General features: G+C 45.9%; 6 protein-coding genes across 6 annotated transcripts; 3 read left to right on the top strand and 3 right to left on the bottom strand.

Moving 5' to 3' along the window:
• Positions 1 to 13: 13 nt before the first annotated feature.
• On the bottom strand, positions 14 to 2106 carry GGS22DRAFT_45386 (uncharacterized protein). The gene is made up of 4 exons (XM_047967121.1): positions 2027 to 2106; positions 1797 to 1948; positions 681 to 1738; positions 14 to 627 (listed from the first exon to the last, which is right to left on the bottom strand). The coding sequence occupies exons 1-4, from the start codon at positions 2061 to 2063 to the stop codon at positions 240 to 242; spliced, it is 1635 nt and encodes a 544-aa protein (XP_047816341.1). The 5' UTR covers positions 2064 to 2106; the 3' UTR covers positions 14 to 239.
• A 1181-nt stretch (positions 2107 to 3287) lies between these two features.
• On the bottom strand, positions 3288 to 4719 carry GGS22DRAFT_169618 (uncharacterized protein). The gene is made up of 4 exons (XM_047962345.1): positions 4644 to 4719; positions 4515 to 4583; positions 4079 to 4459; positions 3288 to 4026 (listed from the first exon to the last, which is right to left on the bottom strand). Exons 1-4 carry the CDS (start codon positions 4675 to 4677, stop codon positions 3389 to 3391), a joined length of 1122 nt encoding a protein of 373 aa, XP_047816340.1. The 5' UTR covers positions 4678 to 4719; the 3' UTR covers positions 3288 to 3388.
• Positions 4720 to 4909: 190 nt separating this feature from the next.
• GGS22DRAFT_169617 (uncharacterized protein) lies at positions 4910 to 6388 on the top strand. Its single transcript, XM_047962344.1, has 5 exons — positions 4910 to 5316; positions 5374 to 5426; positions 5524 to 5617; positions 5720 to 5807; positions 5919 to 6388. The coding sequence occupies exons 1-5, from the start codon at positions 5224 to 5226 to the stop codon at positions 6032 to 6034; spliced, it is 444 nt and encodes a 147-aa protein (XP_047816339.1). The 5' UTR covers positions 4910 to 5223; the 3' UTR covers positions 6035 to 6388.
• Positions 6389 to 8016: 1628 nt separating this feature from the next.
• On the top strand, positions 8017 to 9578 carry GGS22DRAFT_169613 (Cupredoxin). The gene is made up of 2 exons (XM_047962343.1): positions 8017 to 9144; positions 9199 to 9578. The coding sequence occupies exons 1-2, from the start codon at positions 8250 to 8252 to the stop codon at positions 9231 to 9233; spliced, it is 930 nt and encodes a 309-aa protein (XP_047816338.1). The 5' UTR covers positions 8017 to 8249; the 3' UTR covers positions 9234 to 9578.
• On the bottom strand, positions 9575 to 10423 carry GGS22DRAFT_169612 (putative serf family protein). Its single transcript, XM_047962342.1, has 3 exons — positions 10211 to 10423; positions 9873 to 9957; positions 9575 to 9807 (listed from the first exon to the last, which is right to left on the bottom strand). Exons 1-3 carry the CDS (start codon positions 10271 to 10273, stop codon positions 9773 to 9775), a joined length of 183 nt encoding a protein of 60 aa, XP_047816337.1. The 5' UTR covers positions 10274 to 10423; the 3' UTR covers positions 9575 to 9772.
• Positions 10424 to 11624: 1201 nt separating this feature from the next.
• On the top strand, positions 11625 to 13272 carry GGS22DRAFT_45332 (uncharacterized protein). The gene is made up of 2 exons (XM_047967120.1): positions 11625 to 12116; positions 12189 to 13272. Exon 2 carries the CDS (start codon positions 12223 to 12225, stop codon positions 13030 to 13032), a length of 810 nt encoding a protein of 269 aa, XP_047816336.1. The 5' UTR covers positions 11625 to 12116; positions 12189 to 12222; the 3' UTR covers positions 13033 to 13272.
• The last annotated feature ends 521 nt before the right edge of the window (positions 13273 to 13793 follow it).

Here is a 13793-nt window from a genome sequence, read left to right as displayed (position 1 = left end):
CCCCCCTCCCTGAATCCCCACCCGGTACCTATCCGACACCGATAAACGCCGCGAGATGATGATGATTGTATGCCTTGCTTGTCTTTTATCACATGTAGCCGTGCTCGAAAAAAACAACCACAACAGCAAAAACAACAGCAGGAAACGAATGAAGCACTTGTGTACACAGGTAGATTTGGATCTACAGAGCTGAGGATCTTTTCTCTCTCATCTTCTTGTTCTTCTTCTACTACCCGATATTAATTACCACTCCTCGTATCCGGCCTCGCTGTGCCGGCCGTGCTCGACATGCTCCCCTTCCTCGACCCGCCCGCCTGTGAGGCCTCTTCTACGCTGCGTTCTAAAAACCCGGCCCATAGATCCGCGAGGGATTCTTTCGTGGTGGATGTTGGCGTCGGCTCCGAGAAGAAATCCGCGCTTAGGGACGGCGTGCTAGGCGTCCTGTGGAACGGAGAGCTCGGGAGCCGGAGGCTGTTAGTGGAGGTTCCTGGTCGGGCTAATCCGGCTTGCTCCCTCTGCTCGTCGGTCCAATTGAGAAGCCCGGCGATGATCTGGAGGATTTGGAATTTCTTGGGGTCCGAACGGTCAAGAGCGAGGAATTGAAGGAAGTGGTTTGTAACAATTTGCCTGTGCTAGGTTAGTTTGTGCTACGTATAATTCGGTATAAAGGGTGAACAAACCTATCGATGCTGTCCTCGGGTTTGGTTTTCTTGAGGTACCGGAGGGCTTTCGTTAAGTGGTCGTTGAGGACAATGGCTTCATGCCTCAGCTTTCCGATAAGGAGGTTCTTTTCCTTCACCTCCTTCTCAAATGGCGCAGTTCGCTCTAGCTCCTTTTGAAGCGAGTCTTTGACTTTTTCTGCTTCCGTAGCTCTTGTATCAGCCTCTAGAACTAACTTTTTGAGTGCTTGAAGTTGCTCCTCGGATGTCTCGACCATCTCTCGTAACTCCTTCTTGCGGGCCTCCTGGATCTCTTGCAATGCTCTTTGAAGGCTGTCGACAGCTTGCGATTGGCTGTCCCGTTCGGAGGCAGCTCGCTCGTAGTTATCTCTGAGCGATGCAATTTGCTCCTCGAGGGCAGATGCTTTCTCGGCCAAGCTCTCTCTAATTGATCGTTCCTCCATCGCTAGGACTTCCCAATCGCCCATTGCATCTTTTGCCGCTTCTGCCTCTTCTCTCAAATGCTGGATCTGTTTCGTCATATCCTCTTTTTCTTTTAACGAATTATGTTGCGAGAGATTATTTCGGCTTCGCAGGCTAGATAGTTCTCTCGTGGCATCTTGTAGTTCGGTTTTTAACTTCTCAATCTCATCCTCTGAGTTTTGTGCACCCTTTTGAAGTTCCTCATTTTGGCTTTCCAAATCTTCGATACGTATGTTTGCCTCTTCTAATTCTTCCTTCCCTCTCGCTAACCGATTACCGACGTTTTCTTTTATCTTCTCTACCCTCTCTACGAGTGTTTGATATTGCTCCTCGATTTGCTCTTTCGCCGATTCAGATTCTTCCAAATCCGACTTGAGCTGGCTCGTTTCTTGCGTATGTGTTTCTTGTATACTTTCTAATTGCTTCCGTAGTTGTTCCACCTCTGCCCTTAAAGCCTCCCGTTCTTGTGTTATAGCTTCGAGTCGGGCACTTGTATCTGTGGATTCGGTGGTTTCTGTCGTACTGGATTCTTGGGCGGAGTGTCCATTGGTAGTTGGTGATGTAGCATGACCATTCGTGGATTCCTTCACCGTCTTCTTCCAATTTTATTAGTTCCATATTGGAGGGTCTGGATTTGATATTGGTCGGATTTACCTCTGGTACGGCCGTGTCTGGATCGTCGGACCCATTGCCGTCATCTTCAGGTTGTTCTCCATCTTGGTTTGCATCTGGGGGTTTGCCTTCGTCCTCGACCGGTTTCGACTTTGCGTGGTTCTTCTTTTTCTTATTATTCTTTTTCTTAGCACCTAAATCATGCTTGTTAGTTATTATAATTAACCGGCGATAGAATATTTAGAAATTGCTAGGAATAGTTAGCAACTAACCAGTATTTAACTGCTGAGTCGGCTCTGTCGGCGCCATTGTGAAATCATTCGCGAGGCTTCGTGTTTTTGCCAAGTAGTATGGACCGCATGTGGTCTTATGGTCTTGAAAGGTGTTAGAGAGACCGTGGACGTTGCGCCGTTCTACAAATCCGCAACCCACACGTAAGCCGTTTGGTCGTTGCGGTTTAATGAAGTTTGGTACCTGTACTTAGGTAGTCTTGCACCAGGTTCAAGGTTATTTTTAAGTAGCTAAGTATTTAGGTACCTACAGTAGCGAATCAGATCGCTGTTGAATGATTGAATAGGGTACATGAGCCCCATATTACAGGGCGATTGCAACTACCAGTTGAGCCTTCCGAGCCCTTGGAGCGAGTAGACAAACTTTACTTGTAGCTAATACCCAAGTCTCGTTTTTTTAATGTTTATAATACAACATCAAGGGATCTGTTGTGAAGCGATCATGACCTCCAAGAATTGAATAACATACCTATTTTGTGATTGACTAGGTACATATCTAGGTACCAGGAGGTTAGATCCAGGATACCGTCTGATCTCTATTCAATCCTAGCGGCAACTGTCCAAACTCACTTTTTAGCAGAGTCTAGACCATCTAGATGGGACGGAAATTAAGCTAGACGAGCTCTGGGTGCAAATAGAAACAGGCCTTCCAACCTGCCAACCCTCGTATAGGCTAAGCAATATTTGAAAATACGAACCGTCAAGAGTACCTAGTAATAATTAGTATATGATCATGAATACTGTATTAATATGTTAGTTTATGTATACGGTATTCCTGAAAGTTATATATTGAATTGTTTGTACCTGCGTAAAATCCAATTACAAACTCATCGGAGCTTTGTCCCAAGGTAACCCCGCCGGTGGCTTTTACTAAATGTGGCTTGTGTAGGTACCTATGTTCATATCCACAGTACCGAACGTTCATAGATATGATTGGCCAATCAATCATTCGTTAAAAGAAATCTGAAAATTTGAGATTTGCGACGCTTCTTTCTTCTACACATATTTTCTACCCTTCGCTGGCACTTTTTGAAATTGAAGCTGCCTTCACTTAATTGTGAAGAATAGATGGCTAATTTATATGCCCGGTCGAAGTAGAGCGATAATGCCTTTTATAATCCTGCTGTCTGCCCGACTTAAGCTTAAGTCCATGGGTACAATGGGTTCGCTATGTGCAGATATCACACCGTGCATCTATACGTATTATTATAGTCTAGAAAATACCTAAACGTGAAAAAGAATAGGAGTTCATAGATATATCCATCGAATTATTCAAGTGGTATGATGCTTCTTAGCAGCGGTATATCATTAACTCATCGTAGACCTATAGTGAACGCCTTAAACTCATGCAGTAGCCTTCTTCGCCTTTGACTTCTTCCCCTTTTTGCTCGACTTAGCAGCACCTTGTTTGCTTATCGTAGCAGGCTCCTTAACAGCTGGCACATCATTGCTGTCATCCTTCACTTCCTCTTCCATTGCAACATCCTCGGGAGCTGCCTCGATAGCTTTCGGTGCCTCATCCTCGGCACCTTCAATAGCATGAGCATCCTTCTCTACTTCGTCAACGGATTTGATCTTAGGTCCTTCGAAGTCATAACCTATATCCTGCAATTTCTTTGCCCGTTCGGCGCGCTTCTGCTCTTCCTTCGTGATCTTCTGGGTCCAAGTTGACTCTGACAGCGGCTTCTTCAGGTTATTACCAGCCATCTTGTTCCAAGGTACCTTCTTGAAGCGTCTGTTCGAACCCTTCCAGAGGTCCTCATGAACCTGGGACTTGGGGACGACCTTGACTTTCAGTATTCGGCCGAACAGTAGGTAATTGTCCATCGTCTTCGCGACAACCTCTGCAACTGACGCTTCGGTGAACTCGATGAAGGCGAAATGTCTGCTGGCGCCTGTCTTCTTGTTTCTAGACATTCTGATTCTCTCAATGGTGCCGAATTGGCAAAAGTATGAACGCATCTCATGTTCGTAGAAACCGTCTGAAACCTTCAGGGTTAGCATTTATCTCAAAGCGTAGGTCAATGTACTTACGCGGCAGGCGGCCAATGTATACAACGCCATGCTCATCATCTCCAGACTTAGAGGACTTGAGCAATTCCTTAGATTCTTTCGGAATTTCGCCTACATCTTGGCCTTCCTTAAATGCAGCGTCGGTATCGACTACAGCATCTTCATCATCGCTGTCAACGATTTTCGCGAGAGCCTTGGCATTATCCTTCTCGTCATCTGAAGATTGCGCATCACCGTCCTCGCTCTCGACGGTTTCCTCATCCTTCTTGTTCACTTTGGCGGATCTCGAGCTCTTGGGGGGCTTCGTCTCTGTTGATCGATTGGCTTTAACCTTCTTCGAACGAGAGTCGTCTTTGACAGGCTTGGATTTCTTTGCTGCGACCGGGCTTGCATCATCGGCAGCTATGTATGTCGTGTTAGTCGGGGGATTCAAAGATGCGCTGCCAATTGCACTAACCTTTCCGCTTGGTAGCTGGAGCATCCGCTTTGCCTTTAGTTGCAGGCTTCGCAACCGACACGGCAACTTCTATAATTATTGTCAGATATCAGAAATTTAAGTATGAAGTTAAATGTAGTATATATTTACCTTTGGCCTTTCTTTTCCTGAGTTCTGGCGCCATTGTTAAGATATCTTTACCGTCAAATGGTTGAGTTGATGATCTTGTGCAAAGTCGCGAAACTTTTTTTTTCTTTTGCGCCGGGGATTCTGCCACCTAAATTTTGGCGGTGAGAAGGTAAACCCCACTTATGCCATTTCCCCAAGCTCTAGCTCCCTTTCACTGTAGGTTACCTACTACATACTGGGTACATGTCGTACTACCACTATTGATTGGAGCATCGATTCAAGAAACGAAAACTATAATATTATCACGGCGTGTTCACCAATTTCGTATCGAATTGTTTCGATTGAAGTGTAGTTTCGTCGGCAGGCCATTTCTAAATTTTCTCTAGTTTGCTATATTAAATCAGATCTCGGGTTTCATTGAGGATCTTAACTGAAACCTTGATACTCTGATAAGGGAATTAGCTGCAAGATTGCTGCCTATGAAATCACCAGCCTATTAACAATATAATAGTCCGAATTCATTTCTTAGGCTTGCACGACGCCTGCTCCTCTGCATTAATCTAGGTCGCCACACCGGTTCGGAGTTCCGTTAGTCGCTAAGATGAGTTCTTCCAAAGAAGCATTATCCCATAACGAGATCTGGGACGATTCAGCCCTCGTGAATTCGTGGAATGATGCTCTAGAAGAATATAAGGTATGGTCCAATTTTACGTCAAAGCAAATTTACTCTGATCTAAACAATAATGTGTAGAAATATCACAGCATTCACAAAAACGGGGGCAATGTGGAAGATCTTTCAAACCAGTGAGTTCAGTTCATCCATACTCCCCTTGCTATTCGTCAGCCACTTGTGTGGCTGCAGCTCTAGAGAAAACATACTTATCTGATAATATTGTTTAAGAGCTTTGGATGCCAAGACTGAGACTGAGGAAGTCCACAAGCCGTCAAGTCCACGTTCCCTCAAAACAGATTCCGAAATGAGAGGGGAAGCTTCCGTAAGTCACCAACCCAGCGCTGTTGAAAGTCCACCCTTGAAGGGGATCCCGGACGATCAAGAAAGCTTGGCCTAGATCTCCCAAGATTCTAACGAAACGCAGAATGGAAGACAAGAGGACGGAACGTCGACCTTCCAGCATAGCCATCCGCATGGTGGAGCACCCGGTCCTCAAGGGCTGCTAGGTTCAGGTGAGCTTCAGATTAGCCCTAACCCTTCTTGGGGGCTATAGAGAAAAAGAAAAACATCCCCTTGATGAGAATCAACTATAGAACCTAGTTTAGCTAACAATTATATCGCAGTGCGTGATGAAGGGTTGAAGAGACTATTGATGTCCTGGTATTATGCAGGTTATTATACGGGACTCTATGAAGGCCAGCGAGATCAATCCCAACAACGAGAGTCTGAACAGAGTTGAATGGAAATCTGTAGAGATTTACCATTCCCATCTCAAATCTACTCAGATTCGTTGTGGGATTCGTCATGGGATTTACCTGACAAGCAAGGATCTGTAACGCGTTGTGTTACAAGAGGTTGTGACGGTGATAACGTCATGCAGCTCAGATTCTGCTAGCATGCGACAAGATATGCATCAGTTTCCAGCCATTAGGAAGAGTCCTGCAGAATACATCAAACTGCAAAATGGTAATTGGAGGACCAAGACGAGGAAACAAACCTAGAGTACTATATTCTTCGTGAAGATCATGAACTGATTCCCCCACGTTTAGCTGTGATTATCAGCTTGGCTTGTTTCTAGCTGACTGTAAAGAAACAAAATTTATAATAATTTCGATTTTTCATCATCATCAGAGTAATAAATTGCTTTTAGTGAGTAGGTATAGGTATCAATACTCGATTCTAAAGAGAATCCTGGTTTCTTCTTAGTTGTAGTGTCAATACTAGTATACTACCTTAAAAAGCCTTGGCGACGTTGCTCCACATCTAACTCATTGTTTGAGTTCATAAACAACTTCGCCATGAGATCTCAACTCTCAACGAAGCCGAAAGCCGAACTATTTGTTATCAAGAGGCCGCCGGTGTTAGCTTGCGGAAACTCATAGACTATTCTACGTAAATTGAAAGCTGCGAATGAATTTGGTGAAGGATGAGACTATTGAAGAAACAACATGGTGCAGGAGACTAGGAGGCAGGGATCCCCCTTCAACTAACTAATGCACGCGCAAGTCTAACTCGAATTGGGTTATATTCAAAAGTTTCCCTTGCCTGCCCAGCGGGAAGGGGTTATTGCTAGGTAGATAAGGTTAATCCTTAAGCAGGTACAGAATCTCAACCGCCTGGGGAGTTCAGATGGTAATTACAGGGATCCTCCAACTTAAGTTCCCTCTACGGAAACATGCACGTTTCCTGCCAAGGATGATTTTCAGTTACCAAGAACTTCCGGCCGTTGTGTTTCTACGCAAGAATTGAAGGATAAGAGATGATCCCGAGTCGGCATAGAGTCGATAAAACGTGGCTTCCACGAAAGTCGGATATAGGTGCCGAGCATACACAGGAGCACAGCTCGCAATACGCGCCGCAAAGAGATTCAACGTTCCAAGGTTCCAAGGCTCTAAGTTCCGAAGGAGATATTAGGTACCAGGCCAAGGTAGCTTGGCTTAGCCGCTACATAAACTTTAGTTTAAGCTTAGACTGATACCTGTCATATTATAGGTAGTATCCGGGGCCAAAACTCAATTGAAAGTGACATTACACTAAAGCTTTTTGAGATGAGACCTTTAGTAGGTGCTGTTTAGATCCCCCTTGAGTTAAAAGTTAATCTAGAAGTCTCCTCTCCCTATGACATCTCAACCTTACAACTCTTTTCTTTACATCGGAAAGGTAGGCATGGATTAAAACAGAAAGATTTACCTCGGCCTTTCAAAAGTTTACTAAGATAATGTCATGAAGGAATTAGCACGCATACAATAGCTCAGTGAAAAGTCAGCTCCGGGTCGGTTGCTCCCCTGTCTAAATATCTCTAGGGTTTGAGCTATGACCGCATAGAAAACCCCTGCGCTATAGTGATTTAAGCGAGGGGTCAAAACACCATCCGAGACAACTCTGTCACATCGACCTCCTACTCCAAGCTTTCACAAATCTTGGAGCCGCCAAACCCGTCTTCTCATGGACCGCCCTATTCCATACTGGACGGTGTATCCGTTGTAATTAACAATTAAGTGGCATACTTCCGGTTACCGTCCGCATCCAGCCATAATGGAGTCCCTTCAACCCCGGTTGCCAACCCCAGCTGAGTCCTGCACGGAAGATTTTCCAGTGCTGTTTCGAGCGCAACTCCTGGCCAAGGAGTAATATCTCAGGGCTCGCCTCGGGCTTGACGGCAAGCTAAGAGATCTTCATGCTGGATTTAAGTGAAGAGGTCTCCCTTCTGGGTCCAGACGTGGGTTGTTTCTTTTCACTCTCTTCTTCAGACGACTCGTCCTGTGTATACGCTCTTTTCTTTCGCTCTCTCGAGTGTTGTGTGCTTTACGTCTTGTTCATTCTCTAATCACGAGCAGGCCCTCGCCTTTCAAGCTTCTTATTGCCAGGTCCGGTACTTATTCAGGTGGAACTTATTCATAACGACCCGTAAAAAGGAATATTTACGATTAATTCAAATCTTCTAAACCGCCATCATGAAGTACTCCGCAGCTCTTTCGGTCGCTATTGCGCCGCTGGCCATCGCGAAAGCCGTTCACAACGTCTACCCTCAACATAAGAGAACCAGCCACAAGTCCGAGCTAGGAGCTGTCGCTGGTTCTGCTCAGGGTATCGAAGTCCTACAGGGTGTTCAGCTAGGAAGCTCGACTCAGGTTATCGTCATCTGGGCTAACCCTGGAAACAATGCCGCTACGACAACTCTTCACGAGCAGGTCACAGTAACCCAGACAGTCACTGCTGCCGCTGGAACTACTGCGGCTGCAACTTCGGCCGCTGCAGGCGCCGCCGCGACACACACTGTCATTGTTGGTGGTTCCGCTGGTTTAGTCTACACTCCCGACCAAATAACGGCCAACGTCGGTGACATGGTTATCTTCGAGTTCATGAGCGCAAACCACACTGCGACTCAGTCTACCTTCGCTACGCCTTGCAAGATCATGGAAGGTGGTATGGACTCTGGTTTCCAGGCTAACGCCAACAACACCGTCAACCCTCCTCCCAAGGTTGCCATGCAAGTCATGACCACCGAGCCTCTATGGTTCTACTGCAGGCAGTCCGGTCACTGCGGTAAGGGTATGACCTTCTCGATCAACCCTAGCGCAGCCAAGACCCAAGCCATGTTCCAAGCAATGGCTATCCAGCAGAACGGTACTGGAGCCGGCAGCGCCATCACCGGTAACTCGACCGCGATCGCATCATCTGCAGTTGCCGCTGCTCCTGCTGCTACTTCTGCTGCCGCCGCTTCTGGCAGCATTAACCAAGGAAGCGGTGTAATTGAAGGTGGTGCTTGTGTTTGCGCTGTCACTTGCAGTTCTGGCAGCTTCCCCGCCGTGGCAGCTCAAGGTATTGGTGCTTTCGGTGGTATTGCAGGTTAGTACACGTTTTCCCAGCAACTCTTTAAAATACCTACTAACATCGAGACAGGAGCTCTCCCTGCGAGCATGATGGAATCCGTCTAATTAATACGTGCGGCGTCCGGTTGAGGATCATGAGTGTGTGATACCACGGCAGCGGCGACTGCGATTCGAAATATTCCGTTTTAGGGGGTTTACCTGAATGACTAGACTTATTTTTTTATTATTACCTGGCATTAGGAGGTTTTTAAACATATGACTGGATCGTATATTATTATATATTATAGGTGCACTTAATAGGTCATCAATGAAGTAAAACACCATTTCCCCCGTTCGTTGAAGTGTTGTGAAGTCTGTCCGTCTTGTGTTTTTAGAGATGTATGCTTTTGTAACGCTACGGTCGAAGTTGGCGAGAGAATAGTTCCATCTACGAGTAGTCACTGAGCTCCAAGTCAAATAAGTTTTAGATTGAAGATATTGCATTCGTCGAAGAACGAATTTGAGAAAATCCAGACGCCATTGCACGCCTAGGGCCCTATCTTGTTGTAGAAAAATCCGTCCTATGTACGTCGTGATATCGTGAAAAGGGATTTCCGTCACCCATCTACACATGTATGCCTACCACCAGGCTCACACCGGAAAACCTACTTCGAGGCGGGAGCTTGCTTCTTCGCATCGGCTAAAATACGTAATCAATCAGCTATCAAACAATCTGGAACGTGTTCAACGCAAGATCGTCCTTACCAGCAGCTTGCTTCTTGCGCATCATCTCGGCGACAGCCTCCTTGTCACGCTGCATCTCGGTACCGCTCTTGCCGTTCTTTGATTTCTACGTGAGGGCATATTAGTATACTATGACCATTTGACCCGGAGCCTTTCCACCGCCATTTCGTATGACGCGTCACTTAGACATATCGCATGTCGGTCGATTTGGACTATGTACAGCCGTCTTTCATTTTATATTTTAACATAGCGATGTATCACGGCGGGGTTCATCGACCGATCGATAGCGAGCGTCCGGAATCGGCGGTGGGCAGAAGGGAAATAGCAGACGGTAGACGTAAGCTGGCGAAAAGACTCACCTGAGAAGCCTGAGCCTTGAGGTTCTTCTCTCGCGCCTTTTCGCGCTGGTTGCCGCGGGCCATCTTGATCGAGTATGTGGAAAAGAGGAATTAGACGAGATAAGGGTAGCAGAAGCAGCGCTTAATAAAACGCGGTTGGATTGTTTTGTGTCTCGGTGTCTTGGCTGTATACCATAAAGTCGTGAACTTTTTGAGGATAGAGTTCGTGCATCTAGCCGCCAGTTGCTTAAAATAAATACTAGTTGGCCCTGGTCCAGGCCTAAGAATAAGCCACAGTGTCGGAGTTTAGGCGGTGGATTCCTGTCTAGAGCCGCTGTTCTGCTCACTGTTTCCAGCGACACCTTCCCTAAAATTGCCTAAGACGGGCAGGGACGGGTAAGATTTAGGCCAGTGTGTAAAAGGAAACTCCCATTTTGCGATCGCGTGACTTCTGAGCCAATCATATTCTTTCACGGTCACTATTCTGGATCATTCTTCTCCCTGTAAAGAATTACACCTCAACTTATTATTACCAACAACGTATGCTTCAACAGTGCTAATTCATTATACTCAATCAGTTATGACTCTATAGCACATTATCTAAACTCATTTCTGAGTTGTAAACTATTGCTAAAAGGTCAAACTTAATGTCTGTCGCATTTGTATTGTACGAACCTACTTTAGGTACGCTTCTATGCCATTTCTATAACGCTACACAATGGTCTTTAAAACCTGTTACCAACAACACTGCAATACTTCACAAAAGCTGCAATCTTTCAAATCATTGAAAGTATCCCAAGCTCAAAAATACAATGTAATCAAATTTTGTCTTTGTTATACTTAATAAAGCAAACGTCTTTCTCACAGATATCTATAGCGTACCTAAGTAATACCTACCTAGTCACCATTTAAAAGGACTTTGGTGGGGATCGGCCAATAAGCGCGAGAACGACCTGAAACGGAATTTAGTTCATCGACAACCAATGGAACCTCCGTGGCAAACCAATTCTCGCGATATATTCGCTCAAGGGCATACATACCGTCTCCAGATCATTGGATGAGATGATGTGTCCCTGCAGTTCTATTCTACGCTCCCTGTCTGCGGGTTTCCTGGCATAATAGTACGTGGACCGTTAAGAGTCGTGATTCGTGTTGGCTCTCCAAGAGTTGCAGACCTAAACGTTCAAAGGGTAGGGATTCACCATATGCTTCATGAGCATGCATCACGGAGGATGCAAGCAATAATATCCAGATCGGTCCTTGTCCCTCTCCACCTGTAGATGAACCCCTAGAAGGTCAAGGAAGATGTAAAAAGAATCGAACTTAGCCGGCTCGTACCTAGCTCACCTGCACGCGTCTACCAATAGCTTCAACATGTACGGTAGCATGGTCCCTGACGAGGGGCAACTCAGGCTTCGATCGAGCGTGAGACCTCTCGCGCCTAAGCAGAATCATTGGTCGAAAACATCTGTCCAATACGAAACGTTTAGAGCCGCCCAGATGGACTGTTAGGTATCTCAACTTTCTAATTGTTCCTAAATCTATTGTCTCGTCTTCTACACAATCCTTCTTTGAGCAAGACTTCTTTTTTTTCTAAAACATATTAAAAGAACTTGAGCCGCTGGTCCGCTAACTTCATTATTGTTCATCGAATCTGTGCAACAAGGGGTTTATTGTCCTAGACGGACGTACATAATAGCAATATCTTCAACTTCATCCATTGTTTTATATTTTTTATAAAATCTTCATCACACAAATCGTTACCGCACACTCACTTCTTTTTTCCTTTTCGTTCAATTTCCTTTCTCGACCACACCATTTCCCTTTCACGTTCCTTCGATCGATCGAATTCCATAGATCTGCTAGTCAGGTCCAAGTATCAGAGACACGAAAATTAGATTCACAATAACTGCAGGCAGTTTCAACAGTTGGTCTCCCATTTTTATATAAATCCAACAATGCTGCCAAAGCTCCGAAACGCTAATGCTTACGCTCCTAGAGACACAAATCTAGGTATCTCCAAGGCCTTCAAGATGTTTGGGTCCAAATCCGGTTTCCAAGGCTCCGCCTTCGTAATCCTTCAGGTCATCCGTGCCTGCAACCTGGCCGTTCTACTAGCCGTCATCTTCGTCTCCGGAATTATGATGTATTTCGCCAAGATGCCCAACGGATTCCAGTTTTTCAACGACATCTCCCTGGCCTTTGTCATCGCTGTCGCCGGTCTCCTGTTCTGGACGGAACTTCCAATTAACATGGGCAAGAGAATCATTGGACGCAACTGGCCGGTCCTCGGCGAAGATCGCGGCTTCACTTGGCTTGGTATCGCCATGATCCTCATGGGCTGCCACCTTCTGGGCGCTCTCAGCAACGATACTTACAACAACAAGAACGTCCCCTTCGCAGTCTGGCAAGCTATCATGGGAGCCGGCGTCGTCGCGATCGCATTCGGCGCTACTAACGTCATTGCGTCGCTCGTCTTCAGCAACCGAGCGAGCGGCGTCCATGCTCGCGAGATCCGCAACAACGGCGCAACCACCCGAGACGTCAACTTCACCGAGGAGTACGAAAGCTACCGAAGCAACTCGATCCGCAAGGAGAAGACCAAGAGCAGATGGTTCCTCGGAAAGGGCGATTCCAAGCCCAAGATCAGCCACCCGATCACCCATGACGTCGAGTACGGACCTAGCGACGAGCTGCCGATCACCAACGACCGCAGCAGTCCCATAATTCCCGATGTCAAGCGCCCACCCACCGCGCTACATCCCGCCTTCAACGCTGGATCGAGATCGAGCCGATACAGCGAGGCCAGTCATCTTGACCGCTTTACCGAGAATAGGATATAGGTCAACTAGCACAAGGTGACCTGTCCACGTAACATAAGCATTATGGCATGGTGTTTAAGGAGGAAAGGCGTTCTGGTTCGGTGACTTCGGATATACCCTGATTATGGTTTGCGGGGCAATACTTTGGCTTTTATTATAGCGTTATTCAGCGTTCTTATAGTGTATATCATAATCGGGATAGCGGCATAATTGTTATTAAATACGTTCTTGAATTCATCTTCTTAACGTGATGGATATATGTACTCTGTATGTTATCTGCGTACAAAGTCTGGGACACGGTCCCTCCCTCGAATGGACGCAAAGGTTTAAAATTAAAAATAGCTCCCCACTTTACCATACTAGTACTAGCGTCTAACAAGAGAGATGAAAATGAATCGATCTATTTATTGCTGAATAAGGTTAGTGCATCAAAACATAATGTGTAATAAGGTTTTAAGTTAGTTCATAGGCATGGCACGTGACTCATTTAGCTCATTAGCCTCATTCAACGTTACTAGGCCCTGCTGCCGTGTAACTTTTATCCATTATCCGATTTCTACATTCCATCAACAATTAAGCTTCCATCTACCACCACCCAACCCTCTCTTCTACCATCTTTTAACTTGCTACTTCAATCAATCGCTAGATTGGAACGAAGCTCCAACTCCGTACACCGAAGCTATTATTTCTCCATAATCGTTCTTTGCGACAATTTTCAATCCTCGATATTCTCAATTTCCAACAACAGTCAACTTCGATTTGGCATTACATCGCCTTCTGGA

The sequence above is a fragment of the Annulohypoxylon maeteangense genome, assembly GCF_022496945.1.
Source record: "Annulohypoxylon maeteangense strain CBS 123835 unplaced genomic scaffold GGS22scaffold_15, whole genome shotgun sequence".
Taxonomy (NCBI): domain Eukaryota; kingdom Fungi; phylum Ascomycota; class Sordariomycetes; order Xylariales; family Hypoxylaceae; genus Annulohypoxylon; species Annulohypoxylon maeteangense.
Note: the sequence above shows the minus strand (reverse complement) of the source record. Positions and strands in the feature narration are given on the sequence as shown.

Excerpts from the sequence above, each read along its gene's own strand:
- GGS22DRAFT_45386 (XM_047967121.1), bottom strand. The coding sequence starts at position 2,063 with ATGGCGCCGACAGAGCCGACTCAGCAGTTAAATACTG. Across the intron at positions 1,949-2,026 it reads GACTCAGCAGTTAAATACTG|GTGCTAAGAAAAAGAATAAT; the intron begins GTTAGTTGCTAA and ends AGCATGATTTAG. Across the intron at positions 1,739-1,796 it reads CAGACACGGCCGTACCAGAG|AAGACGGTGAAGGAATCCAC; the intron begins GTAAATCCGACC and ends TAAAATTGGAAG.
- GGS22DRAFT_169618 (XM_047962345.1), bottom strand. The coding sequence starts at position 4,677 with ATGGCGCCAGAACTCAGGAAAAGAAAGGCCAAAG. Across the intron at positions 4,584-4,643 it reads CAGGAAAAGAAAGGCCAAAG|AAGTTGCCGTGTCGGTTGCG; the intron begins GTAAATATATAC and ends CAATAATTATAG. Across the intron at positions 4,460-4,514 it reads TCCAGCTACCAAGCGGAAAG|CTGCCGATGATGCAAGCCCG; the intron begins GTTAGTGCAATT and ends CGACATACATAG.
- GGS22DRAFT_169617 (XM_047962344.1), top strand. The coding sequence starts at position 5,224 with ATGAGTTCTTCCAAAGAAGCATTATCCCATAACGAGATCTGGGACGAT. Across the intron at positions 5,618-5,719 it reads AAATGAGAGGGGAAGCTTCC|AATGGAAGACAAGAGGACGG; the intron begins GTAAGTCACCAA and ends AACGAAACGCAG. Across the intron at positions 5,808-5,918 it reads TCAAGGGCTGCTAGGTTCAG|TGCGTGATGAAGGGTTGAAG; the intron begins GTGAGCTTCAGA and ends ATTATATCGCAG.
- GGS22DRAFT_169613 (XM_047962343.1), top strand. The coding sequence starts at position 8,250 with ATGAAGTACTCCGCAGCTCTTTCGGTCGCTATTGCGCCGCTGGCCATC. Across the intron at positions 9,145-9,198 it reads TGCTTTCGGTGGTATTGCAG|GAGCTCTCCCTGCGAGCATG; the intron begins GTTAGTACACGT and ends ACATCGAGACAG.
- GGS22DRAFT_169612 (XM_047962342.1), bottom strand. The coding sequence starts at position 10,273 with ATGGCCCGCGGCAACCAGCGCGAAAAGGCGCGAGAGAAGAACCTCAAG. Across the intron at positions 9,958-10,210 it reads TCAAGGCTCAGGCTTCTCAG|AAATCAAAGAACGGCAAGAG; the intron begins GTGAGTCTTTTC and ends GCCCTCACGTAG. Across the intron at positions 9,808-9,872 it reads GCGCAAGAAGCAAGCTGCTG|CCGATGCGAAGAAGCAAGCT; the intron begins GTAAGGACGATC and ends TACGTATTTTAG.
- GGS22DRAFT_45332 (XM_047967120.1), top strand. The coding sequence starts at position 12,223 with ATGTTTGGGTCCAAATCCGGTTTCCAAGGCTCCGCCTTCGTAATCCTT.